This window comes from Elephas maximus, chromosome 3 (genome assembly GCF_024166365.1).
Source record: "Elephas maximus indicus isolate mEleMax1 chromosome 3, mEleMax1 primary haplotype, whole genome shotgun sequence".
NCBI lineage: Eukaryota > Metazoa > Chordata > Mammalia > Proboscidea > Elephantidae > Elephas > Elephas maximus.
The window spans coordinates 33,039,222-33,066,163 of NC_064821.1; the positions used below are offsets into that span (position 1 = coordinate 33,039,222).

The 26,942-nt window shown below is 50.1% G+C and overlaps 1 protein-coding gene across 3 annotated transcripts in view; it reads left to right on the forward strand.

Moving 5' to 3' along the window:
- The first annotated feature begins 473 nt into the window (after positions 1-473).
- PKN1 (protein kinase N1) overlaps positions 474-26,942 on the forward strand; it is a 30,372-nt gene continuing 3,903 nt past the window's right edge. Inside the window, exons 1-13 of one of the 3 annotated variants that reach the window (XM_049877108.1) lie at positions 474-609; positions 5,430-5,733; positions 7,637-7,788; positions 12,256-12,391; positions 18,624-18,769; positions 19,244-19,457; positions 20,548-20,742; positions 21,674-21,783; positions 21,875-22,018; positions 23,911-23,986; positions 24,067-24,208; positions 24,295-24,391; positions 26,798-26,877. In XM_049877108.1, coding sequence (XP_049733065.1) covers positions 589-609; positions 5,430-5,733; positions 7,637-7,788; positions 12,256-12,391; positions 18,624-18,769; positions 19,244-19,457; positions 20,548-20,742; positions 21,674-21,783; positions 21,875-22,018; positions 23,911-23,986; positions 24,067-24,208; positions 24,295-24,391; positions 26,798-26,877 — 1,817 coding nt within the window. In that variant the 5' untranslated portion in view covers positions 474-588. Of the gene's footprint in view, positions 610-708; positions 782-3,582; positions 4,424-5,429; positions 5,734-7,636; positions 7,789-12,255; positions 12,392-18,623; positions 18,770-19,243; positions 19,458-20,547; positions 20,743-21,673; positions 21,784-21,874; positions 22,019-23,910; positions 23,987-24,066; positions 24,209-24,294; positions 24,392-26,797; positions 26,878-26,942 lie in introns of those variants that run through there. The other 2 variants (XM_049877109.1, XM_049877106.1) reach the window with 2 other exon arrangements.

The window sequence follows — 26,942 nt, forward strand, 5'->3', positions numbered from 1 at the left end:
GGATTTGAACCCAGATCTGTCCAGAACCGTGATTGTCTTCGGGCAGTGGGGAAGCTCCCGTGCCCTTGAATGGCAGACTCTTCAGCAGAATGGGTCCAGGAGGCCTGAGTTTGCAAACGGAGGGGTTAGGTTAGTTGTTATTGTTATTTTTTGGGTTTCGAGGGGATCCCCGGAGGCCCAAAGGGCCCTCCCGGCTGGAAGCGGCTCGCCCTTTGCTTCAGGCAGGGTGAGGAAGTTCCCGCGCGCTTCAGCGCGGGACCCGGCGGCAGGGCCAGCGTGGGAGGGACGGTCAGGGGGGCGCAGACGCTGGACCCCACAGCCCCAGGGGCCGCCGGGAGCCGCGCCCCCTCGCCCCGCCCCCTCCCCGGGCGCCGACCTCGGCGGTCACGTGACGCGGCCGGCCGCTGGGCCCGAGGGCGCGGCGCGCGGACGCGGCGGCCTGGCCGGGCAGGCCGGAGCCGAGCAGGCCGGAGCGGGCCGCGCGCCCAGGGTCGCGCCGCGCAGCCCCTCCGAGCCCCGCCCGGGCGCACGCGCGCTCCTCCGCCGGCCCCTCCCTCCGCGGGGACCCCTGGCGGGCGGCGCGAGGACATGGCCAGCGACGCCGTGCAGGTAGGCGCACCTGCGTCGGCAGCGGTGGGGCGGCCGGACGGCGCCAGGACCCCCGCCCGCGGCTGCCGGGGCCCCCAAAGTGGTACGGCAGGGCGGGGCCTCCGAGCGCCCGGTGCCCCTTCCCTGGGCCGGGACCCCGGAGCCAGCGCGGCCCCCTTCTCTGCAGGTGGAGGTACGGACTGGGAGGGTTAGGGAGGACCAGGAGCCCCGCTGCACCCCAAGCTCGGCCCGGCCCCGAGGACCCGAGCGGGCGCGGTGGAGGCGCGACTTCGGGTGGTTGGTTGGCTGTGCGTCCCGGTACCTGTCGGCCCCCATCTTCCCCCTCCGCAGCGATCAGTTCCCGGGAGATGCAGCTCTCCACCTGGGGCAGGTGGCTGGCGCGATGCCCGGGGAGGGAGGACACCGCCCGGCCCCTCCCCCTCCCCCGCACAACAAAGCTCCAGCGGCCCTGCCTCCGGACTGAGATTTACGATGGTCCCGACGCCACCCAGATTGGCACCTGTTGGCAGAAATGCCCGAGTCACCTAATTAGGTCGGGGGGACGGGGGACCCTCAAGCCTAATCTCCGGGGTACCGGCTGCGGGGTGGGACCTTACCCAGGTGGGCTGTGTCGGGTCAACAGGGAGTGCTCCAGGATTTGGGATTCTACCTGCCGTCCGTTGGCATCAGGGCAGGTTCACCCTGTATACACATACACACACTCATGACTGGCACCAAGCTGCCAGCCAGGGTCTCCCCTGGCCTCCCTGTGCCACCTTGAGGATATCACTGCCTTGGACTCACCTTCCACCTCTGGGACAAGTAGGGCCAGGTTGATCTCCGACTTTCTTTGGCTCAGTGATCCAAGTCTGAGACATGTCCTGTGCCTAGAGGCCCCTTTAGCATCTCACCATGCAGTCGGTTGTCCTGTGGTCTCTGTGTAACAGGTTTTCATCTCCTTTTGCACCTGCCCCATTCCCTCTGTGTCTCCCCATGATCCCCTATGATACCCCCCCCCCCAGTCCTGCTGATGGCCTGCCAGCCTTGCCGAGGAGCTGGGCGTATCTGGTGTTGCCGATCACACAAGGTCAGACCTTGGGGTGGGGTGGGCCGAGGTCCCTGCCTCCACCCCCGGCCCAGGAGGGCTGTATAGGAGCCCCCCTCCCCCGCGCGTGCATGCGCTTGACATGTACCACACATGACCCAGATGAAGGCTGTGATTCCTGCCACGAGGCTCCACCTGTGCCTGGCTCCCCCGCTTTCTGCCCCCGCCCCCCACAATTCCATTCTTGTGGCTGCCTGGGCTGCTGCCCTGTCCCTCTGTCTTCCCCGATGTGTGCCTGTCTATTCTGTGTCCGGCAAACGGATGTCCTGTGCAGATTCCGGAAACTCCCAAGGCATTGAAATCTCCAGACAAGGGGGTCTAGGTCCCAGACTGCTCTGGGGAGAGGGGGTTCTGGGAAGTGGGTGCCCTCGGCTTGGAGCCTCCTGCTTCAGGGTGAGGGGGAGCAGGGATTCTTTGAGGCCAGGTCAGGCCCCTGTGTCCTGGGTTTGCCTTCTTGGCCCTCAGGTGACCCCTCGTCCCTGGGTAGGAGTGAGTCACCCCAGAGAGGAGGGCCCAGGAGGCTGGGCCTCCTGCCCTCCCTCCCTATTCTCAGGGCTCAGTGGCCAGAGGTGGGCCCAGAGCAGCACTCCTCCTCTCTGCCTGGACTTCCCCAATTTAAGCTGGCCTCGCTCCTGGCTGTACCCCTGCTCTGCCTGCTGGGGAGGGTGTGGGGCTGGCCTGGTTGGGAGGGGGTATGTGAGTGCTGTCACTTCCTGTGTGCCCTGGCCACAGTGCCTTTGCCTTTCTGAACCTCCATCCTCCGTTCTGTCATTATAAAAATGGGCTAAAAAAGGTGTTTGCAGAGGAGAGAGACAGATACGGGGCCACTCATGGCAGATGGGGCTGCTGTCAGATAGCTACTGAGGAGCAGTGATGGTCTGGGGTTGAGTCTCTGTCATTTAACCCAGGCTTTCTCAGTCTCGGCCCTCTTAATGCTTGGGGCTGGATCGTTCTTTGCTGTGGGGGACTGTCTTGGGCGTTATAGGATATTGAACAGCATCCCTGGCCTCAAGCCACTGGATGCCAGTAGTGTACCCCTTGGTTGTAACAACCAGAAACATCTCTGGACATTGCCAGGTGTCCCTGGTGGTGGGGTGAAGTTGCCCCTGCTTGAGAACTGCTCTTACCTCTCTAAGCCTGTTTCCTCACCTGTAAAGTGGGAGGATGATAGCAGCTACTCAGGGTTATTGCGAGGGGTGGTCTTGGCCTGCAGCAAACCCTCTCTTGGGAGCAGCTGGCCTTGAGTTTGAGCAGCAGCTAGTGATGACTTTCCTCATCTGTGAAATGGGTTCTCAGAGTGGAGGGAGATAACACAGGTGCAGCACTTAGCCAGTGCTCAGATACTGGATGTTCCTTTTAAAATCCTGGCCTGCCTCCTGCTGGCTGAGGGACCTTGGGGCAAGTTACGGCACCCTCTGGGCCTAATTCCTCATCTAGATGATGTGGTGAAAATAGTGCCTACCTCGAGGAGTTGCATTAGTTGACCTGGGTGGAGCTTCTAGTAACTACTATGGTTAATAGTTGTATCTGAGCATTAGTGCGTGGTTAGCAAGTGTCTGTGGGCTGCTGGTTTTGTTCCTTATCCTAACCCCTCGGTGCTGTCCCCCACAATGTGTTGGTCTCAGGGAGACGCACTGGGCTGGCTGGGTCCCCAGACCTCAGAGCTGTGGTCAGCAGCAATGGGCAGCTGGACTGGGAGGAAGCAGGAAGTTAGACAGCCTATGCCTGCAGGAAGGGGCCCCGCCTCTGCAGAAATTGCTGTACCAACCCCAAAGGGGAAGTCGGGGACAGGGGGCGGGACAGGGGGGCCTGGCCAGAGGGACACGTGGAGCCGTCAGCAGGGCTGCAGGCCCTTGGGAGTGTGGGCAGGTTGTGGGGCTGTGGGGAGCATGTGTACATGTGTGAGGGTGTAGGCTTGTCCACACGGGCAGATGAAAGTGTGTATGTCCAGGTTCTGCAGTGACTCCTGTACACACTCATAGGTGTGTGCATGCAGGTGTAAATGTGAGTAGGTGTGAGAATGTGCACACACTTGTGAAACCTGTGTTCCATGAACACACTCACAGGTGTGGGAGAGTGCACACGTGTGAGCCTGTGTTCTATGTGCACACAGCCATAGGCGTGGGAGTGTGCACACACTTGTGAGTCTGTGCTGTGTGCACAGACATGTAGATATGTACATGTGCACTCAGCCTGTGTTCCTTCTGTACACCCATAGGCACTGGAGTATGCACACGTGTGAGCCTGTGTTCTGTGTGCACATCCATAGGCATGGGAGTGTGCACACATGCGTGGAGCTTGTGTTCTACGTGTACACCCATAGGCATGGGAGTGTGCCTGTGTTTTTGAGCACACCTGTAGGTATATGAGAGCATGTACACATCCAAGTCAGTCCCTGGAGCCTGCATACACTTGTGGAAGCCTGTTTGCCATGTACACAGTGAAGTGCACACCCGTGTACCTTGGGCACCTTCACAGGACAGGGAGTGAGCACAGTCCCCTGGTTGCCTCTGGGAAGCAGGCTTGACCCTGGAGTGGGGCTAAGGGGAAGCTCCCCTGGATGCCCCAGAGCCCCAGAGCTGGCCGGCCGCGGGGGGTGCTGGGAGGTGGCAGGAAAGAGGAAGTGGTGGTGAGAGGCCCTGGCAGGGCTGAGGCTCAGGAAGAGGGCGGGGCCCTCACCCTGGACCCAGGATGGCGGAGCCCTGTCCCCCTTTGGACCAGGAGCTGGAGGTGGGGGCCGGGTACCTGTGGTGGGCTGGTGGTAGAGGACCCCAAATGGGACAGGCTAGGGTGTGTGAGAGATGGCGCCCTTGCCCTCCACACCTCTTACTTTTAGACCAAGGAAAGGAGATGGGGCCCTGGCCTCAGAGCTCTCAGTTTGAAGGAAGGAAATATTTACGGCCCTTTGGGGCTCCCAGGTTTGTGGGGTAGAGGAGGAAGGAGGCGGGGCCTCTGCTCCGGAACTCCTAGTTTGGAGGGCAGCGGAGGGGCAGTGGTCTACCTTTGAGACCTCCTGTGTAGGGAAATGGGAGGGAAGACCGAGCCTCACCTCAGGACCTCCTGGTTTGGAGGAGACAGCAGAGGGTAGGCAGGGTCTTCCCTTGAGACCTCCTAGTTTGGGAGGACAGCAGAGAAAATTGGGGCTTACCTTCGAGACCTCCTAGTTTGTGGGAACAGCAGAGAGGAGATGGAGTCTGTAATCAGGACTTCCTAGTTTAGGGGGAGGACAGATGAGAGATGGGAGCTACCTTCACGGCCTCCTACTTTATGGGGGATAGCAGTAGGGCCACAAGACCTGTCCTAGGGATTTTCTGATTTGGGGTGGAACAGTAGAAAGGAGATGGGGTCACTTATTGGGACTTCCTACTTTGGGGGACAGCAGAGGGGAAATAGTGCCTACTTTCGAGACCCCCTAGTTTGGGGGGACAGTAGTGGGGCAGTGGGGTCTGCTTCCCAGAATCCCACCGCATGAGGAATAGATAAAGAGAGACAAGATTGTCCCTTGGGGACCCCTAGTCTGTAGGGATGGGGGAAGGGAGCAGGCCCTGCCCTGGGCCCTCACAGTTTGAGGGAGTTGAAAGCAGGGACAGGGCCCTGCTCTCACCTCCCAGTTTTGGGGCTCTGAGGAGGTAGAGCAGGCTCTGTCTTTGGGGGTACCTAAGGAGGCTGGGCCCAGGTTGGCTAAGGTGGTCTGCATCCCAGAGCCATCCCCCACTGACCCTGTTGCATCCTGCAGAGTGAGTCGCGCAACTGGTCCCTGCTGGAACAGCTGGGCCTGGCAGGGGCGGACCTGGCAGCCCCTGGGGTGCAGCAGCAGCTGGAGCTAGAGCGTGAGCGGCTGCGGCGAGAGATCCGCAAGGAGCTGAAGCTGAAGGAGGGTGCGGAGAACCTGAGGCGGGCCACCACTGACCTAGGTCGCAACCTGGGCCCCGTGGAGCTGCTGCTGCGTGGCTCCTCGCGCCGCCTCGACCTGCTGCACCAGCAGCTGCAGGAGCTGCACGCCCACGTGGTGCTGCCCGACCCTGCGACTGCTGCCCGTGGTGAGCCGGGGCTGGGGATGCAGGACTCCAGGGGCTCCCACTACCCAGGTGTGCCCCCACTGCCCTCGCAGCCAGGCCTGCACGAGAGGTTCAATACCATCTCCACTGGCCTCAGAGAGACAGACTCTGTCACAGCAACTCTGAGTCTCCAAACACAGTCATAGCAAAGAGCGAAGTCCACATAGCCACCTGACACCCAAAGACTCACATCGACAACCAGACGTACATGCTGTCAACACCCGGTCTCACACAGTCATTCCAACAACCAGACGGCACCCAGAGATGTACCTGCTGTCACACCAACACCCTGACACTCATGCACTTAGTCACACCAACACCTGGATGACACCCCAAAGGCTTTATACTGTCACGTGAATACACAGAGACTTTCACGCACGGTCACACCAGCCTCCAGAGATTCACACACATGGCCTCACCAACACCAGCCAGCACCCAAAAACTTATCCACTGTCACATGAACACTCAGAGACTCCTGCATCCTGCCACACCAACACCTGGACAACACCCGAAAACTCTCACACACGTCACGTCAATGTCTGAAGACTCACACACAGTCTCACCAACACCCAGTGACACCCAAAGACTCACACACATCACATCACATCACATCAGTATCTAGAGACACACGCAATCTCACCAACACCCAGACAACACTTGAAAACTCTCACACACGTCACATCAATGTCTAAAGACTCTCACACACAGTCTCACCAACACCCAGTGACACACAAAGACTCACATACATCACATCACGTCACATCAGTATCTAGAGACACACGCAATCTCAGCAACACCTAGACAACACCCAGAAACTTACATTCTGTTGCATAAATACCCAGAGATTCACACAAAGCCACCCAGCGTGTATGGACCTATATAGTCCACCAACAGCCAGAGATGTCTGTGTACAGTTATAATGCCTAAGGACTCGTCGTCACTTACACCAACACCTAGCCCTTCCATTCACCAGGGCACATCAGCACTCCAAGACAGAGGAAGTTAAGCCCACACGCAGGATCACATACAGTCACGTGATACCTGGAGACCCCCTCACAGTCACACCAATCTCCAGAGACTCCCCCACACAGCTGTCCAGCTCCCAGAGATGCACCAACACCCAGACTCCCACACAGTCATACCAGCACCCAAAGATCTGAGTGCATAGCTGTGCTCACAGTCAGGAATGTCTGCTGTCACCCCAACAGCTGGAATCCCACACAGCCAGGGCCGGATTAACCAAAAAGCAAGGTAAGCTTGGGTTTACTTGTGTGTACCTAGTAATCTGTAGTGAACAATTTCACCTTTTTTCTACCACGTCAGTGATGTGGTTAAACCCTTGTGAGATTGTTCACCACGGATTAGTAAGTAAACACAGGTAAGCCCATGCTTACCTACTTACCTGGCTTAATGTAAGCCAGTGAGTACCTTGCTTACTGGTTAATCTGCCCCTGCACACATCCATTCTAACATCTGGAGCCACCCATAGTTACATAGCACCTAGGGGGGCACACACTCAGTCGGGCCCACACCCTGCGATTCACAGACATAATCACATGCAGCCATGTAAATAGTTGGGGATTCACAGTCACACCCACACCCATGGACTCACACACACCTGGAGACTTGCTGAGCTCTGTCATGCTGGATCCTGCACCCAGCCCTGAGGGGTTGCCTGGGAGGACCAGGGTGCTTGGAACCTTCCAGGCACTTGCCTTCCCCTCCTGCCTGTCTGCTGGCCCACCGTGCCTTGTCTGCCTGAACCTTGGGGGCAGGAGATATCTAGGCTGGGCTGAGGGCAGATCCTGCGAGCTAGGGCAAAGCCCCCGCCCCGAGGAGACCAAGCTAAGGGCCTTGGTGACTCTCTCCCACTCTTCCCCTCCAGATGACCCCCATTCGCCAGGTGTGGGAGGCCCAGCCTGCTTGGCCACCAACCTGAGCCGTGCGGCTGGCCTGGAGAAGCAGCTGGCCATTGAGCTGAAGGTGAAGCAGGGGGCGGAGAACATGATCCAAACGTACAGCCACGGCAGCACCAAGGTGGGGATTGCTTGCGTGGATACCCCCGTGTGTGTACAAACCTCACATGCGTCCTCGTGTGCACACACATGCGTACCTGCCCACACATGTGTAGACAGTGGGAGGCAGAGGGCCACTTACAGCAGCTCCTGTGGGAGGCTGGGACCTTCTGGATTGGGGACAGAGGGGCTGACCAGGTGACTCAGAAATAGGACTGGGGAGTGGGCAGCTCATGGGGGCATATGGAAAATGGTGAATGTGGGTGATGTCAGACAGATGCACAGCAGAGACTGTCCCCAACACTCACTCAGTCACCCCAAGAGACTCAAGGACACCCATAGTTAGGGCAACACACAGACTCTCACTGCATGTGGGGTGTGTCTCTCACACACATACACACAGCCATGTCAACACTGGGACACACAGACACTCGAAATCATAACAACACCTAGACACACACACATCGTCCTAACATCTAGAGACACAGCGTGGATAACCACGCATAGTCAAATCAGCATCTAGATGCACATAGACACATGCACCATCTTGTACTACCCAGAGACTGACCATAATGGCAGCTAGACACACACACATTAAATTCACACCAGAGTCTTGCATTGTTCCGCAAACACACACACATCCCTGGTCATAGCATCACCAGGCAACACACAGAGATTCTCACCCAGCCAGACCTACAGCAAGAAACTGGATGTGTTCACGCTGTCAGGAGAACAGATTCTCAACCACACGTGGTCACATACATGTGCTCATGTAACTGAATATTGCATCGCAGGACACAACACTCGGATTATTTTTGTACCTTTTATTGGGGTGTTAATGTATGTGCAGTAGAGTGTACAAAATTTAACTACACAGCCCAATGGATTTTTACTTGTGCATGCATCACCCACATCAAAATATAGAACATTGCCTGTTGCCCAGAAGGTTCCCTCATGCCCCCTCCAGTCAATACCCAGACTTCAGTTGCCTCAGATTAGTTTTGCCTGGTTTTGAGACTCTTATAGCACGAATCAGGGGCCCCTGTGTGGCACAAACTGTTAGCATTCAACTACTAACCTTAAGGTTAGTGGTTCAAAGTACCCCATGGCACCACAGAAGAAAGGCCTGGCAATCTCCTTCTGTAAAGATTAAAAAAAAAAAAAATTACAGCCAAAAAATCCTAAAGTCCACAAGAAAACTTCTAGAGCTCATAGTGGAATTTAGCAAAGTTGCAGGGTACAAGGCCAGCAAACAAAAATCAGTTGGGCATCTATATAGCAGCAACAAGGAAACTGAAAGGGAAGTTAGAGAAACAGTTCCATTTAGAATAGCGTCTAAGTAGGAATAAATCTAACCAGGGATGTGGAAAACAGTGTGACGCTTCCTCAAAAAACTAAAAGTAGAATTACCATATGACCCAGTAGTTCCACTCCTAGATACATACCCAAAAGAATTGAAAGCAGAGACTCAAAAAGAGACTTGTACGCCAATGCTCATTGTGGCACTATTCACAATCACCAAAAGGCAGAAACAACCTAAATGCCCATCAACAGATAAATGGATAAATAAAATGTGGTATATTCATACAATGGAATACTACTCAGCCAACAGGAGAAATGAAGTCTTGATACATGCTACAGTACAGATGGAGCTTGAAGACATGCTGAGCGAAGTAAGCCAATCATAAAAGGGCAAATATCGTATGACCTTGCTTATATGAAAAAACAAATGCATAGTGACCAAAGTTTGTTAGTGGTTACCAGAGGTGGAAAGGAAGGGGAAAAGCGATGGAAAAATTGCACTGATTAAGGGTAGGGTTGCCCAGTCAATTACTGTAAGTAATGTCAGTGAGTTGTATACCTGTAAAAAGTTGAATTGGCAAAAGTTGTGTGAAAGATATATTTATTAAAAAAAAGAGTAGTTGCTGAGGCTGCTTATATACAACCAGACACCTCATGGGATTTGGTTCCTTGGTTTGGAGGTATAGGGTCATGGTTTCTTGGGACATCCCAGTTAATTGGCCTAGTAACATATCTAATACTTCTATGTCTTAGTTCATTGCATAGTGCCTGGAGTCTCAAAAGCTTGCACGGGGCCATCCAAGGCTCAACAGTTGCTCTCTGTTCACTTGGATCAACAGAGAGAGAGAGTCAGGAAGAGGAGGAGGATATGGAATGTGTGGCTAATTGCCTCCATGAACAACTGCCTCCTTTGCCATGAGACCAGAAGAACTGGATGGTGCCCAGCTACCATTACTGAACATTTTGATCAAAGATTCCATAGAAGAATCCTGATCAAAAGGGGAAAAATGCAGAACAGAATTTGATATTCTTATGGACTCTAGACTTTTTCTGGAGCCATGCAGGTTAGATGAACCCCTGAAACTGCTGTTCTGAGATAATCTTTAAACCTTAAACCAAAAATACCCTGTGAAGTCATCTTAAAACCTAACAATTGTTTTTAGCTTAACTGGTAAAAAAGATTTTCCTTGAGCTTTATGCTGTTTTTAAGAACTATGTATACAGAATCAAACTGATAACAATAACTCAGAAGATTAGATGGGAACCTCAGGGAGCAGTAAAGTTCATGTTAATGAGGGAGGGACAACTCAGAAAAGGAAGATCAGAGTGATTGCACAGGTGGAGGGATGTAACCAGTGTCACTGAACTGTACGTGTGAAAATTCTTGAAGTGGTTGGTGTATGTTCTGCTGTGTATATTCTCAACAACAACAGAATAAAATTTAGGAAAAAAAAAGGATTACAGCCAAGAAAATCCTGTGGAGCACTATTGTCTTCTGTAACACACGGGATCGTAAGGAGTTGGAATCAACTCGACAGCAACAGGTTTAGTTTGTCCTCTTTTCCTGCCCTTAGTTGTTGCTCTGGGTTTATTGAAACAGCCAGGGAACACCTGCCTTGGGGTAAGGATTCTCTGGGAAGTCCCAGCTCTCAGCTTATGAGACCTGGTGAGCTGGTTCCCGAGTCAGGGCCCGGGGTTTCCTGGCAGCACATTCTTGGGGTCAAATGGTCCAAGTTGTTCATCACCCCAAACAAACTCATCTGTCCCTTGAGCAATAACTTCCCGTTCTCCACCACTGTCCTTCCCCCCCTCCGCCCTGACAACCTCTAATCTATTTTGTGTCTCTAAAGATTTGCCTGTTCTGAACATTTCATGTAAATAGACTCAAAATATATGGCCTTTTATTTCTGGCTTTTTTCACTGAGCTTAATGTTTTCAAGGTTCATCCACGTTGTAACAGCTACCAGCGCTTCATTCCTTTTTCGGTCAAATAGTACTCCATTGTATGTCGATACCGCATTTGTTTATCTATTCATCTGTTGATGGACACTTGACTTGTTCCCACCTTTTGACTATTGTGAACAGTGCTTTTATGAATGTTGGTGTATAACTTTTTGTCTGAATATCACTTGTGAATTTTTTTTATTACAGTAAAAATATATACAACAAAACCTTTAACTCAACAATTTCCATATGTACAAATATACTGTATGAAGTTTTTACACATAAGCCATGTATCTGTTTGTGTACTGTGTGTGTATGTATGCTTTATACATAAAAAGAGCAAGAGTTTTTATCCCCCCAGTTCCAATTTCCACTCCTTTGGGGGTGACATAAGGAGTCCTGGTGATACAATGGTTAAGTGCTCAGCTGGTAACCTAAAGGTTGGTGGGTCAAATCCACCAGCCACCTGCAAGAGAAAAGACCTGGCAGTCTTCTCGCATAAAGATTACAGCCTTGGAAACTCTATGGGGCAGTTCAACTTGGTCCTGTAGGGTCACTGTGAGTCAGAATTGACTTGATGGCAATGGGTTTTTTTTTTTTTGGTTTGGGGATGACATGACCCCATTGTGCATGTTTGGACTAGACATAGTGTCTTATCTAACAGAAGCATAGTACAAAATAGATGAAAAAATCCACAACCAATATTCCAACACAGGAGGTCATGGACTGTGTCTGGTCATGGCCATACCTTGAACCCCACACACGGCCCCTTGCTTATTGCACACTCCTAGTCATTCTCGGAGACTCACCCACGTGCTGCAGCCAGGGCTACCCCGGCCATAGGGACCACCCTACCAGGTGCACGCCATCCTAACAGCTAACAGACATGGTGCCTGCTGTGTGCCAGGCTGGCTCAGCCCTACCCTCAGATCAGCTTCTTCAGTCCTCAGTCAAGGGGGGGGGGAGGGTCGGCGCTATCAGTATCCCCATTGTACAGATGAGGAAATTGAGGCCCGCAGAGGTTGAGTGGCTTGCTCAAGGTCACCCAGCTGGGAAGTGGCTGAGCCAGGATTTGAACCTGTGTGCTATATCACTCCACCCAGGAACGTGTAGAACATGACATGGATGTACATATTGTCATACCCCAACACATGGTTTCCTGGGGCCTGTGCTGTGTGAACGAAAGGGCAGTAGTCCAACCTTGGCCTCCTAGCCTCCCCCTCACGCCCATCTTTGCCCCCAGGACCGGAAGCTGCTGCTGACAGCCCAGCAGATGCTGCAGGACAGTAAGACCAAGATTGATATCATACGGATGCAGCTCCGCCGGGCGCTGCAGGCTGGCCAGCTGGAGAGCCACGTGGCTCCGGACGAGGCCCAAGGTAAGGCCCAAAGTGAGCCCCTATCCTGAGACGGCTGCCCTGTGACCTGCCTTATAGGGCTCAGCTCCCAGCCCATGAGAGGCCCGTTTTCGAGGCAGGGAAGTGGGTGCTGTGACTCACTATGCAACTGGACCCTGTTCCTGATGCTCTCTGGGCCTCAGTTTCCTATTTGTCCCAGGCGAAGTTTGGGACCTGTTCCTGAATCTCTGGGTCTTTGTTTCCCATCTGTCCCAGGTGAGGCTTGGACTAGATCAAGTGTTGGTAAACCACAACCTAGGGAGCAAATACTGCCACATTGTGTGTTTTTTTTTTTTTAATATTTTATTGTGTTTTTGGTGAAAAGTTTACACAGCAAATTAGGTTCTCATTTAACAAGTTCTGTACATATTGTTCAGTGACATTGGTTACATTTTTCACTATATATCAGCAGCCTCATTATTTCCATTCTGGTTGTACTGTTCTCCATAATCTAGCTTCCCTGTCCTCTCCTTACCTTCTCATCTTTGGTCTAGGGAAAATGTTTACCGTTTGGTTTTACTTAGGTGATTATTTAGAGTGATACTTTTTTATGAGCCAAGCTGTCATTTGGCTGAAAGGTGACCTCTGGGAGTAGTTTGAGTTCCAAGTTTAAAGGGTATCTCAGGGCAATAGTCTTAGGGGTTCATCTAGTCTCTACCAGTCCAGTAGGTGTGGCCTTTTTGTTTTTAGGAGTTTGAGTTTTGTTGTACACTTTCTCCCATTCTACCTGGGACCATCTGTTGAGTCCCTGGTTAGAACTATTTGTAGTGGTAGCAGGGCACCATCTAGTTCTTCTGGTCTCAGGGTAGGTGAGGCCATTGCTTGTGTAGACTGTTAGTTCTGTAGACTAGTTTCTCCTTTGGTTTCCTTCTTTCTCTTTTGCTCTGGATGAGTAGAGACCAATAATTGTATCATAGATGTCCAATCGCAAACTTTTAAGATACCAGGTGCTGCTCATCAGACCAGGTTGTATAACATTGTCTTTATGGATTATATTGTGCCAATTCACCGATGTGCCCCATATGACTATGATCCTAAGCCCTGAAACCCAGTAAACCAATCCCATGAAATGCTTGGTTATGTCTAGTAAGTATCCATAACTGCACCCCCACGTGCTTTATTTATATTTGAAAATATATGCAGCACACATAAACACGTATATACAAATGCCTGCAGTTACACCTATACACGCACACCCGTATATTCGTATGTGCCTTCCTGTACATATATACATACATATCTATGTAACCTTATATTGCTTAGTTATTACTGTTGTTGCAAAATTGTATAATGCCCAATAAATTTTTTTGGACAAATTTCCACACCAATTGTTCACTGACATTATTTACATGGATAGCATCTACATTTACATTTTAGCAATTCAGTCTAGACCCTTCTATTTGTGCTCAAACACTTGTCATTACTGCGGCTGTGCTGTGCTCACTACTTCCACTCTAGTGCCACTTTTCCCATCACAAAAAATATTAAGCCCCTATGTTCTAAAGCACCTGTCACCTATTTTTGTAAATAAATTTTTATTGTATACAGCCATGCCCATTTATTTACTATCATTTATGGCTGCTTTTGTGCTACAGTGTGGAGTTAAGTGGTTGTGACAGAAACCATGAGACCCGCAGGCTCTTTCCAGAAAAAGTTTGCCAACCCCTGGACTAGATGGGATGGTTGTCTTTTCATGTTGGCCTCATATCTGTGGGTGTCCACAGTGCGTGTGCGTATGTATGTGTGTGTGCACATGTGTATGTGTCTGTGGATGCCCAGAGGTGTCTCACATGACTGAATGTGTTGAGATCATCACCTGAATTTGTGATGGAGTCTTGGTGTATTATGGGCAGGGTTGACTATATTTCTGTGTGTCAGTATTGTTGTGGCTTTGTGCAGACCAGGGTCCTGTGTATGCCCTTGTAACAATAAATGGTTGTGGCTGTATGCCAGTAAACCTTTGTGTGTCCTCATGATGGGAGGACCCTCAGTTGGTGGAGGGGCTTATAACTGGAATGACAGTGTATGTGTCTCTGGGGTTATCAGTGTGACTGTCCGTATTATGAATTTCCCACCACTTGTCTGTCAGTTTGTCATACTGCAGTGGCTTGCATGTTGCTGTGATGCTGGAAGCTATGCCACAGGTATTTAAAATGCCAGAACAGTGGACAGGTTTCAGCAGAGCTTCCAGACTAAGACAGACTGGGGAAAAGGACCTGGTGATCTACTTTGGAAAAAATGGATCAGTGAAAACCTTATGAATAGCAGTGGAACATTGTTACAGTACCGGAAGATGAGCCCCACAAGTTGTAAGGCACTCAAAATACCACTAGGGAAAAGTTGCCTCCTCAAAGTAGAGTTGACTTTAAGGACATGGATGGGGTAAAGCTTTCAGGACCTTCATTTGCTGATTTGGCACAACTGAAAATGAGAAGAAATAGCTGCAAACATCCATTAGTAATTAGAACATGGAATATATGGAGTGTGAATTAGGAAAATTAGAAGTTGTAAAAAATGAAATGGAATGCATGAAGATCAGTATTCTAGGCATTAAAAAAAAAATAGTGAGCTGAAATAGACTGGTATTGGCCATTTGAATCAGACAACTCAGTGGTCTGGGAATGACAAATTGAAGCAGAATGATGTCACATTCATCATCAAAAAAGACCATTTCAAGATCTGTCCTAGAGTACAACGCTGTCAGTGATAGAATAATATCCATATGCCTACAAGAAGACCAGTTAATATGACAATTATTCAAATTTATGCACTAACTGCTAACGCCAAAGATTAAGAAATTGAAGATTTTTACCATCTTCTGCAGTGTGAAATTAATTAAACATGCAATCAAGGTACATTGATAAATATTGGTGACTGGAACGTGCAAGTTGGAAACAAAGAAGAAGGATCAGTAGTTGGAAAATGATGGCCTTAGTGATAGAAACTACGTGAGAGATTGCATGATAGAATTTGGCAAGACTAACGACCTATTCTTTGGAAATACCTTTTTCAAGCATCATAAATGGTAAGCATACACATGGATCTCACCAGATGGAATACACAGGAATCAAATCAACTACATCTGTGGAAAGAAGCAATAAAGAAGCCCGATATCAACAATCAGAACAAGGCCAGGGGCCAACTGTGGGACAGACCATCAATTGCTCATATGCAAGTTCAAGTTGAAGCTGAAGAAAATTAAAACAAGTCCACGAGAGCCAGAGTACAGCCTTGAGTATATCCCACCCGAGTTTACCGACCATCTCAAGAATAGATGTGACACATTGAATACTAATGACTGAAGACCAGATGAGTTGTGGAATGACATCAAGGACATCATACATGAAGAAAGCAAAAGGTCATTGAAAAGACAGGAAAGAAAGAAAAGAACCAAAATGGATGTGGGAAGAGACTGAAACTTGCTTTTGAATGTAGGGTAGCTAAGGCAAAACGAAAAAATGAGGAAGTAAAAGAGCTGAACGGAAGATTTCAAAGGGCGTCTCAAGAAGACAAAGTAAAGTATTATAATGAAATGAGCAAAGACCTGGAGTTAGAAAACCAAAAGGGAAAAACATCCTCGGCATTTGTCAAGCTGAAAGAACTGAAGAAAAAATTCAAGTATCAACTTGCAATGTTGAAGAATCCTGTGGGCAAAAAATTGAATGACGCAGGAAGCATGAAAAGAATATGGAAGGAATACGCAAGGTCACTAAACCAAAAAGAATTGGTTAACGTTCAGCCGTTTCAGGAGGCAGCATATGATTAAGAACTGATGGTATTGAAGGAAGAAGCCCAACCTACGCTGAAGGCATTGGCCAAAAACAGGGCTTCAGGAATTGACAGAACACCAGTGGAGATGTTTTGACAAACAGATGCAGAGTTGGAAGTGCTCACTTGTCTATGCTAAGAAATTTGGAAGACAGCTACCTGGCCAACAGACTTGAAGAGTTCCATATTTATGCCCATTCTAAGGTAAGGTGATCCAACGGAATGTGGGAATTATAGAACGATATCATTAATATTCATACAAGTAAAATTTTGCTGAAGATAATTAAAAAATGGTTACAGCAGTACATCAACAGGGAACTGCTAGAAATTCAAGCCAGATTCAGAAGAGGACGTGGAACAAGGAATATCATTGCTGATGTCAGATGGACCTTGGTTGAAAGCAGAAAATACACCTCAACCTGTGTTTTATTGACTATGCAGAGGCATTTGACTATGTGGATCATAACAAATTGTGGGTAACTTTGCAAAGAACAGGAATGCCAGAACACTTAATTGTGCGTATGAGTAATCTGTACATAGACCAAGAAACAGTCATTTGAACAGAACAAGGGGATACTGCGTGGTTTAAAATGAGGAAAGGTGTGTGCCAGGGTTGCATCCCTTCACCATACTTATCCAGTCTGTATGCTGAGCAAATAATCTGAGAAACTGGACTAGATGAAGAAGAATGTGGTGGCATCAGGATTGGAGGAAGACTCACTAACAACCTTCAATATGCATATGACACAACCTTGCTTGCTGAAAGTGAAGAGGACTTGAAGCACTTACAGATCAAAGACCACAGTCTTCAGTACAGATTACACCTCAACATAAAGAAAAGTTTTCACAACTGGACCAATAAAGCAACATCATGTTAAATGGAGAAGAGACTGAAGTTGTCAAGGATTTCATTTTGCTTGTATCCACAGTCAACACCCATGGAAGCAGCAGTCAAGAAATAAAGAGACGCATTGCATTGGGCAAATGTGCTGCAAAAGACCTCTTTAAAGTGTCAAAGAGCAAAAGATGTTGTCTGGAGGACTGAGGTGCCCCTGACCCAAGCCATGGTATTTTCAATTGCCTCATATGCACGCGAAAGCTGGACAATGAATAAGGAAGACTGAAGAACTGACAACTTTGAATTATGGTGTTGGTGAAGAATATTGAATGCAGTGCCAGAAGAATGAACAAATCTGTCTTGGAAGAAGTACAGCCAGAATGCTCCTTAGAAAGGAGGATGACGGGACTTCGTCTCATGTATTTTGGATAGTTTATCAGGAGGGACCAATCCTTTGAGAAAGGCATCGTACTTGGTAAAGTAGAGGATCAACAAAAAAGAGGAAGGCTGTTAATGAGACGGATTGACACAGTGACTGCAACAGTGGGCTCAAACATAGCAACAATTGTGAGGATGACACAGGACCAGGCAGTGTTTCATTCCGTTGTACACAGGGTGGCTATGAGTCTGAACCAACTTGGTGGCACCTAACAACAACAACATGAATATCCACGTGGGCTTCTCCATAACTGTGTCATGGTCATGTTTGTGTGCCGCTGATGACATAGTAACCATGGGTGACAGTGTGGCTCTGTCCCTGTCAGTGTAAAAGTCTGTGATTGCCTGAGTGCTATGTGACAGCAGGCCTGGGGTGACAGCGTGATTGTGTAAGACACTGTGCCTGTGAATATCAGGGTTCGTGTGACTCTGCATTGTGAGTGTCCAGGTGAGTGCCACATACCTGTAGGTGACAGGTGTGTGACCCTATGACTGAGTACCACCGTGTGAGCCTGGGCCATTACACAGGACAGGGAGATTGCCCTAGTCACTCTTAGCCATGGTGTGACTGTGACCTTGTGCCTATAGGTGATGATTTCCCTGTATCTGTGTGACAGTGTGTGCTTGTGCCAGTGGGTGATGTGGCTGTGTGCTGTGTGGCCTGTGACTGTGTCCCTGTGACTTCACGCTTTGTGTGACAGCCAGCCTGTTTCCCTGTGGCGTAGGGTCTCTGTACCTGTATCAGTGACACTGCCCTGCCCGTGTGACAGTGTAATGGCATTTCTTTGCCTGTCCAGGAGCCTCATCCATATGGCAGGATGATGATGCTGCTAGGACCCTCCCTGGGCTGAGGTTACAGCCCTGAAGGTTTGTGCACAGTGTTATTGAGTCCTTTTTCTTGGCCCTGTGCCTAGGCACAGAGGTGTTGGTGTCATTGTGAATGTGTCCCTCTGCCCCATGATGGTGTGTGTCTGTTTGCACAGAGTGATGAGGCTGTGTCTGTGTGACAGCAGTTATGGTGTTCTTGTTCCCTCGGAGTGGAGGGGATGGGGCAGGGGGTGACTGGTGATTTGTCTGTGTCACGTGCCTATTCCTGCCAATGGCTATGTGTCTGGACCAGAGTTAGTTGATCCTAGGCCCCAGGCTGGCCTCACAGTCCCATTTTCGCAGGAAGTCCAGACCTGGGGGCCGTGGAGCTGCGCATCGAGGAGCTGCGACACCATTTCCGAGTTGAACACGCGGTGGCAGAGGGCGCCAAGAACGTGCTGCGCCTCCTTAGCGCCGCCAAGGCCCCAGACCGCAAGGCAGTCAGTGAGGTGAGGGGTGGGGCTTCAGCAGGGACAGTGGCTTGGTAGACGTGGGGCCTCAGCAAAGGGGATGGGGCCTGGGGACCTTAGCTAGGGGGGCCTCGGTGGGGCGTGGCCTCAGGGAGGGGCGGGACCTCTGCAAAGGGGTGTGGCTTCATCAAGGAATGGGACCTCTCCTCTGCTGAGCCCTGAGCGGAGGCCTAAGCCATTGGCAGGTGGTTGCAAAGGAAGGGACCCTGACGGGGGGCGGGGGGGGCAGGGGGCGGGGGGGGTAGAGAAGGCCATCGTGGGGAGGGGCCTCAGCGAGGGGAAGGGTCTCCTTTTGGAGGAGCACATGGCTGGGATCCAGGCCTCTAGGGAGAAGGCGCCTAAGACTAGACTCAGCCACTGTGGGACGGGGCCTGGGTCTGGGTCTGTACTTGGGGGCGCCGCATATAGTGCCCCCAGCCCGACTGCCCCCCCAGCCCAGCCTCCCCGCCGCAGGCCCAAGAGAAGCTAACCGAGTCCAACCAGAAGCTGGGGCTGCTACGGGAGGCGCTGGAGCGGCGCCTCGGGGAACTGCCCGCTGACCACCCCAAAGGACGGCTGCTGCGCGAGGAGCTCGCCGCTGCCACGTCCTCCGCCTTTAGCGTCCTCCTGGCTGGGCCGTTCCCTGCCACGCACTACAGCACCCTGTGCAAGCCAGCGCCCCTCACAGGTGGGCCTCGACCCCCCCCAGCTTTGGACCCACCACCCATCCGATTCCCCCAGCCCTGAGACTCCTGGCCCTGGTAGTCCAGGACCCCCAGCTCCAGACCCCAGCACTCCCATCTGGGATTCCCACCATCCACAGCCCTAGGTCACCACTCTCCCCAACATGGGACTCCCATCCTACTTTCCCCTCTTCACCATTCACCCCAGCCCTCTAGCCCTAGACCCCATTTCTCCAGGCCACACACACCCTGGAATTTCCTCCCCACACACCGCACCTGAGCCTCCAGACCAGCCAGTCTCACCTTCCTTAGATCCCCATAGCCCCCACCCCTCCGACCAGCTCCACCCTAGACCCCCCACCCCCAGATCAGTCCACCCAATCTCACCCTGGACTCTCCCAGTTTAGGGCTTTGAATCTGTCCTTCCCGATTCAGTCATGGCTGACAAAGTGAAGTCATAATAGACCCGAATTTTTAAAACGTGGATGAACCGGAATAAGAACTGGAATGGGAAAAATTACAGGTGGAAACACTGCTAGAAACATAATTTCCCTCTTAGAAAACAAGGACAGCATGGGCATTGCATAGCAACCAAATCTTTTGACTGGCATAGTGGGAAACAGTGTTGCCCAGCTCAAAGATGGCGGCCGACTGCAGTGCTTTGAAAGTATGTTGCCTCCATAGTCCTGCTGATAATCCAGCCTCCCTCTTCAGGCTCCTGAAAGGGCTCACTATGTCTCTTCTGAGTCTCCCATTCCAGGGCTTCCACCTGTAATTTTTCCTGTTCCAGTTACTGTTCTGGTTCACCCAATTTTTAAAAATTTGGGTCTGTTGTGATTTCACTTAGTCACCCATGACCAGTTCAATGGCCTGCCCCAGTTCTACACTGCTACACCTTGCCAGGACCCCCGGCCTCTGCCCTGAACGTCCTCTGTCCCTAAATCCCAGCATCAAGCACCCCTCCTCCCCTAGCCTGGCCCACCACAGTCTCAGTCACCAGGTCTCTTGTTCTGTATTTCTGGCATCCAGGCACAGCTGTGCGTGCCCCTCAGCCTGCCCCAGATGTAGCCCCCACTAAGTCTGCCCCTTCCACAGGGACACTGGAGGTGCGTGTGTTGGGCTGCCGGGACCTCCCAGAGACCATCCCCTGGAGCCCATCACCCTCAGGAGGGGGACCTGGGGCCTCTGACAGCCGCACCCCCTTCCTAAGCCGCCCAGCCCGAGGACTTTACAGCCGAAGCGGGAGTCTTAGTGGCCGGAGCAGCCTCAAAGCAGAAGCTGAAAACACCAGTGAGTGGAGCATCACAGGGCCTTGAGGGTTGAGGTGTGGAGGTTGGGGTCCTGGGATACCCCTCATTTGTAACACTTTAAAAACTAATGCATACATACAAAAAATGTGTGTAAAAAGAAAGAATGACAAGAAATAGAAGATCGCCAGATCCTCAGAAGCCCTTCATGCTCACTCAGTTCTGTCCTAGAAGTAGCCAATCTCCTCCTTTATGATTCTCATACCCTTGCTTTTTTTTTTTTTTTTTCCAATTTATTGTGCTCTAGGTGATCCCTTGCTTTTCTTTATAGTTTTAGCTCCACTGTATGCTTCTCAAAACACTATAGTTTAACTTTGCCTTGTGTTTAAACTTGATATAAGTGGAGTCATACAGAATGTTTTTCATAGTGCTGGTTTCTTTCATTCTATGTCATTTGGGAAACTCACCCATATTGTTGTATGAAGCTATTGTTCATTCATTGTTATTGCTGTATAATTGTCTGCTGTATTAGATGGAGCCATGTCATATTGCTAGATATTTTTAAAAAATAGTTAAATACCAGCAATTTCATAGTCCAGCCCTAACAAGACTGTATAACTATTCATATCTTAATTCTCCTGTTAATGGACAGTGAGATGTTTTTAGTTTGAGGTTATTATGTAAACGTTATGTATACGTGTGTCTCCTACTGTACACTTGCATGCATTTTTCTAGGGTAAATACTTAGAAGCATATTGCTGGGACTTCCATATCAAATAAAAATTAATTCCGATCCCTACCTCACACCACACACAAAAATCAATTGGAAATGGATTAAAGGCTTTAATGTCAGAGGCAAAACTATAAAGTTTTGACAAGATACCATAGCAGAGTGTTATCAGGGGCGTAGGGGATAACCTCTCTAACGAGGCACAAGAGACCCTTCCCCCAGCATTTTTTGATGTCCTCTCCAGGTGAGGTCAGCACTGTTCTCAAGCTTGATAACACAGTGGTGGGGCAGACATCCTGGAAGCCATGTGGCCCCAACGCCTGGGACCAGAGCTTCACCCTGGAGCTGGAGAGGGTGAGCCGAGTTGAGGGATGACAGGGATTTTAGGAGGAGGGGTTCTGAGCCTCAGGTGCCCCAAGTGACAGCCCTTTTCCTCTCCCTCAAGGCACGGGAACTGGAGCTAGCTGTGTTCTGGCGGGACCAGCGAGGCCTTTGTGCCCTCAAATTCCTGAAGCTGGAGGATTTCTTGGACAACGAGAGGCATGAGGTGCAGCTGGAGATGGAACCTCAGGGCTGCCTACTGGCTGAGGTATAGCCCTGACCCCTGACCCCCAAGACACATGGAATCCCAGGGCTGCCTAGTAGCCAAGGTACAGCCCCAACTCCTGAGAAAATGCTTCCTCCCTTCCTGCCCTCAATTTTCTAGAAGGGAAAGATATTTTTTTCATTTGGTCTCTGCACTTTGATAGAAAACTACATATAATCTGTCACATCAATGATATGATTTCAGCTGCGATTGATTTTGTCCTGAGGCAGACTATTTAAAAAAAGACAAAAATTTTAACAAGCCAGAAGAAACAAACAGCAACAAAGAAAAAACAGGTATTATGTCATGGAGATTGCTACCAGAACTGCAGTCAAGTAGAGAGGTATTCTTCCTGCAGTGGCTTTGGGGTTAAGGTCTGAATCGAAAGTTCCCCACCGTGGTGCTATAGACATTTTGGGCTTCTCCTTCTCTTTGGCGGGAGCCGTCCTCTGCGTTGTAGGGTATTTAGCAGCATCCATGTTCTCCATCCACTAAATGCCAGTAGCATCCCTCCCTCCCCAGTTGTAACAACCAAAAAAAGGTCTTCAGCCATTGCTAAATGTCCCCTGGTTGAAGACCCCTGATCTAAATAATACTATTTAGAATAATAATAAAATTATTAGTAATAACATTATCAGCCGACCCTTTACAGCATGAGCCAGGCCCTGTTCTAAGTGCCTTACACACATGAACTTACTAATTCTCACAACAACCCAATGAAACAGGGACTGTTACTGGTTACATTTGACATAGGAGGAAACAGGCACAGAGAAGGCAAGGAACTGGTGCCCTCATTTAGCCAAAGTAATTCTAGAAAATTCATAAAATTTGCTCCTAACATACATGTATGCTCCATTTTACATGTCTTCCTTTAGCCCTATCCCTGTGCAAAAATTCTTACATGATCCAATAATTGAGGACCGCTGAAAGGAAGGAGCACAGAGAAAGTCTAACTTCAGAGGGCGGGGCGGTGAAATTGTTCTTCCATTGGGAAAGCGATCTAAAACCAAGTGGGGGATGGAGGTGGGTGACCTAGGGGACAAATTCTGAAGGATTCCTGCTAGCCTGTGAGGTTTACGTGCAGGATTCTCTTTTATTCTCACGCCTCTATCAAAGTGCCATCCAATAGAACAACAATTCTGTTACGGAGGAGCCTGCAATAGATGGGTTCTGTTGTTGATGGGAAGGTTCTATAACTGTGCTGTCCAATACAGTAGCCGCCAGCTAATTGAAGTGTGGTTAGTGTAACTGGGGAACACTGAAGCTATAATTTTACTTAATATAATTCTTTAAATAGTCACACATGGCTAGTGGAGACTATATTGAATACCGACTGCAGTTCTGTAATGTTAGCACCTTGTAGAAGATATGTTTGAGTTGGGAGAATTAAATTAGAACAGTGGTTCCCAAATGTGGGTGGGCATCAGCATCACCTGGAGGACTAGTTGGAACAGACCTCCAGGACCCCCAATCACATCCTCCTCCTGTGTTTCTGATCAGTAGGTCGAGGTGGGGGCCGAGAATATGCATTTTTAATGTGTTCCCAGGTCATAGTGATGCTGATGCTGCTGGTTGGGGGCCACACTTGGAGAATCACTGCACTACATATTGTAGGACCTGTTTGTAGGATTTGGATGTCCATCTTAATGGATCAGACCCCTCTCTGGTTGCCTACTTCTTGCCTTTCCAAGATGGCACCTTAAGCGGTTGCTCGCTGGACAGTGGATTGGTTTTATGACTCCTTAATAACATCCCATGGCACTATGGGATTGGATATGATCCCACAGTAATCTGAACCCCCCAAACATTGGGTGCACACATCTGTCCTCCTAAGGCTTCCTCCTTGAACTGCTCAGTTGTAGGCAAGGAGTCCTTACTCTTCCCCCTCTCCCCAGGTCACCTTCCGGAACCCTGTCATTGAGAGGATCCCCCGGCTCCGAAGGCAGAAGAAAATCTTCTCCAAGCAGCAGGGTGAGGGGGTGGGCCAGGATGAGTAAGGCCTGGGCTTCTGGGCAGTGTCACGGAGGGTGACGCCTGCCCCATCCCCCCAGGGAAGACATTTCAGCGTGCCAGGCAGATGAACATTGATGTCGCTACGTGGGTGCGGCTGCTTCGGAGGTTCATCCCCAATGGCACGACCACAGGGACCTTCAGCCCAGGGGCTTCGCCAGGGCCCGAGGCCCGGTCCATGGGGTAAGAGGGAGGGCCCTGGGGTCCTGGCTGCCCCTCGTTGCTTCCCAGGGTACTGGGTCCAAGACATGCTGCCCCTCCCTCTGCAGCAGTGACATCTCTGTGGAGAAGCTGAACCTTGGGACCAACTCAGACAGCTCACCCCAGAAGAGCCCGTTGGAGCCTCCTTCCAGCCCATCAAGCCTGGTGAGTGTCCCCCTCCTCCCCGCTAGGGCAGCAGCTGGGGCTGGATGGTCCTGCTCCAGGCCTTCTTCTAACTCAAGGCTCAGAAATCTCTAGGAAGTTCCGCAGGTCACACAGCACGTCTCTGGCAGACATGGGCCCAATAGCTCAGCTTGGGAGCCAGGCTGCCTGGGTTCCCAGCCCTGCTCTGCCACTTCCTAGCTGGATGACCCACGGCAAGCAGTTTGACCTCTCTGTGCCTCAGTGCACTGCCAAACAAGCATGTTTAAAACACAGTGTCGATGATAGAAGTCAAGATAGTGGTTACCTCTTGGTGGGGATATTGACAGGGAGGGGGCACAAGGGAGCCTGCTAGGGTGATGGAATGTTCTGCATCTTGATCTAGGTCACAGGTCAGCAGACGTTTTCCGTAAAAGGCCAGATAGTCAATATTTTTGGCTCTGTGGGCCAGACGGTCTCTGTCATAACAATTCAACTCTGCTCGGGTAACACAAAAGCAGCCACAGACACATAACCAAATGGACGAGGCTGGGTTCCAGTTAAACATTTATCACCAGTTGCTGTCTAGTTGATCCTGACTCGTGGCAACCCCATGTCTGTTCAAGTAGAACTCCATAGGGTTTTCGATGGCTGATATTTTGGGAAGTAGATAGCCAGGCCTTTCATCCCAGGTGCCTCTGGATAGACTCAAACCTCCATCCTTTTGGTTAGCAGCCAAGCATGTTAACCATTTGTACCACCCAGAGACTCCAAAATGTTGATGGACACTGAGGTTTGGATTTCATGTAATTTTTCTGTCATGAAATATTGTTCTTCCTTTATGTTATTTGTTGTTGTTGTTTGTTTTCTAACCATTTAAAAAGGTAAAAACCATTCTTAGTTCAAAGACCACACAAAAACAGGTGGCGGGGTGAATTTGGCCTGTGGGATAGAATTTGCCGACCCCACTCTAGGGGATGGTCACATGGTAAACACATATGTCAGAGCTTGTCCCTTTGCACAGCTCACCCAAGGTATTATAAAAAAAAAAAAAACCCAAACCCAGTGCCATCGAGTCAATTCCTACTCATAGCGACCCTATAGGGCAGAGTAGAACTGCCCCATAGAGTTTCCAAGGAGCACCTGGTGGATTCGAACTGCTGACCCTTTGATTAGCAGTGGTAGCACTTAAGCACTATGCCACTGGGGTTTCCAGGTATTATATATCTCATTAAAAAAAAAATTAATGATATGTCTTCATGAGATTCAAATGAACGAGATACTTATCAGATTGGCAAAAAATCCAAAAGTATAACAACACCTAACGCTGGGGAGGATGTGGGAAAACAGGCACTGTTGGAGGTGGGTGAATCGCTGTATCTCCTTGGGAGGGCTTTTGATTTTAACTGATTGCGTTACAAATGAACATTTCTTGACCCAGAAATTCCACTTCTGGGCAGTTATTCTGGATATTCATGCACGTGCAGAAAACTGTGTGTCCAGGCTGTTCACTGCAGCAGCTTTGTGTGGGCAGAAGAGTGGAAACAAGCTTGAGAGCTGGTGTCAAATATTACAGAATGGAATAGTAGGCAGCTGTTAAAAAGGAGGCAGCCTCCATGTGCTGGTGTAGAATGATTTCCAAGAGAGATTGTCCATTGGGAGATGTCAGATTGGAAACTTGTCAATTTGTGGGTGTAAGAGAAATGGAGCTTCTACTGGCATTTTTGCTTCCATGGTTACAGAATATGTCTAGAAAGATACCCAAGAAATTATTAACAGTGACGGGCTTAGGGGGGGTGGCTGGGGCAGGAGGGAAACGTGCCTCCGCTTGTGTGCTCGTTTGCACATGCTGCACATTTAGAACTGTGTCTGTGGGACCTTCTTATAAGAGGAGGGTGATGGACCAATAGGAAATAGTTTTTCCATTAAAAAAATAATTTTGATTCCTTCCAAAGTGATATATGCATGTGATGTAAAGAATTAAGTAGTTTCATAAGGCTTAACACCGCTAAATGAAATAAGGAGTTAAGTGATAAAATGTACTTGGAATGTGAAATGTGCTGTGGAGAAAAATAAAGCAGGGAAAGGGTGGGTGGGGGTGGTTCTTTAATGCAGTGGTCAGCTGACCTCCTGCAAAGGGGACACTGAGTAGAGGCCTGAAGGACTTGAGGGTGGAGCTGTGCAGTGTCTGGGGAAAGAGCCCTCCAAGCAGAAGGGCCAGCAGTGCAAAGGCCCTGAGGTGGGAATGTGCCTGGTATGTTCAGGGAAAGAGGAAGGGAACAGTGTGGCTGGAGAGGAGCGAGTGAGCGGGTAGTAGGGGAGAGGGGAGGGCAGAAAGGTGATGAGGAAGGTTGTGTGGAGTCTTGGTGGTCACTGTGGTTTTGGGACACCTCTGACTCTGCTTACTCTGACCTCTTCTCCCTGCTGCAGAGTTCCCAGATCCAGGAACCACCCCCCACTTCTGAGCCACCTCCAGAGACCCAGGAGACCCCAGGCCCCGCCCTATGCAGGTGATGCCCCTCCCCCAGCCTCCCTCCATGGCCCCCACTGCTGTTCTTGTCCCCACCAGTATCCT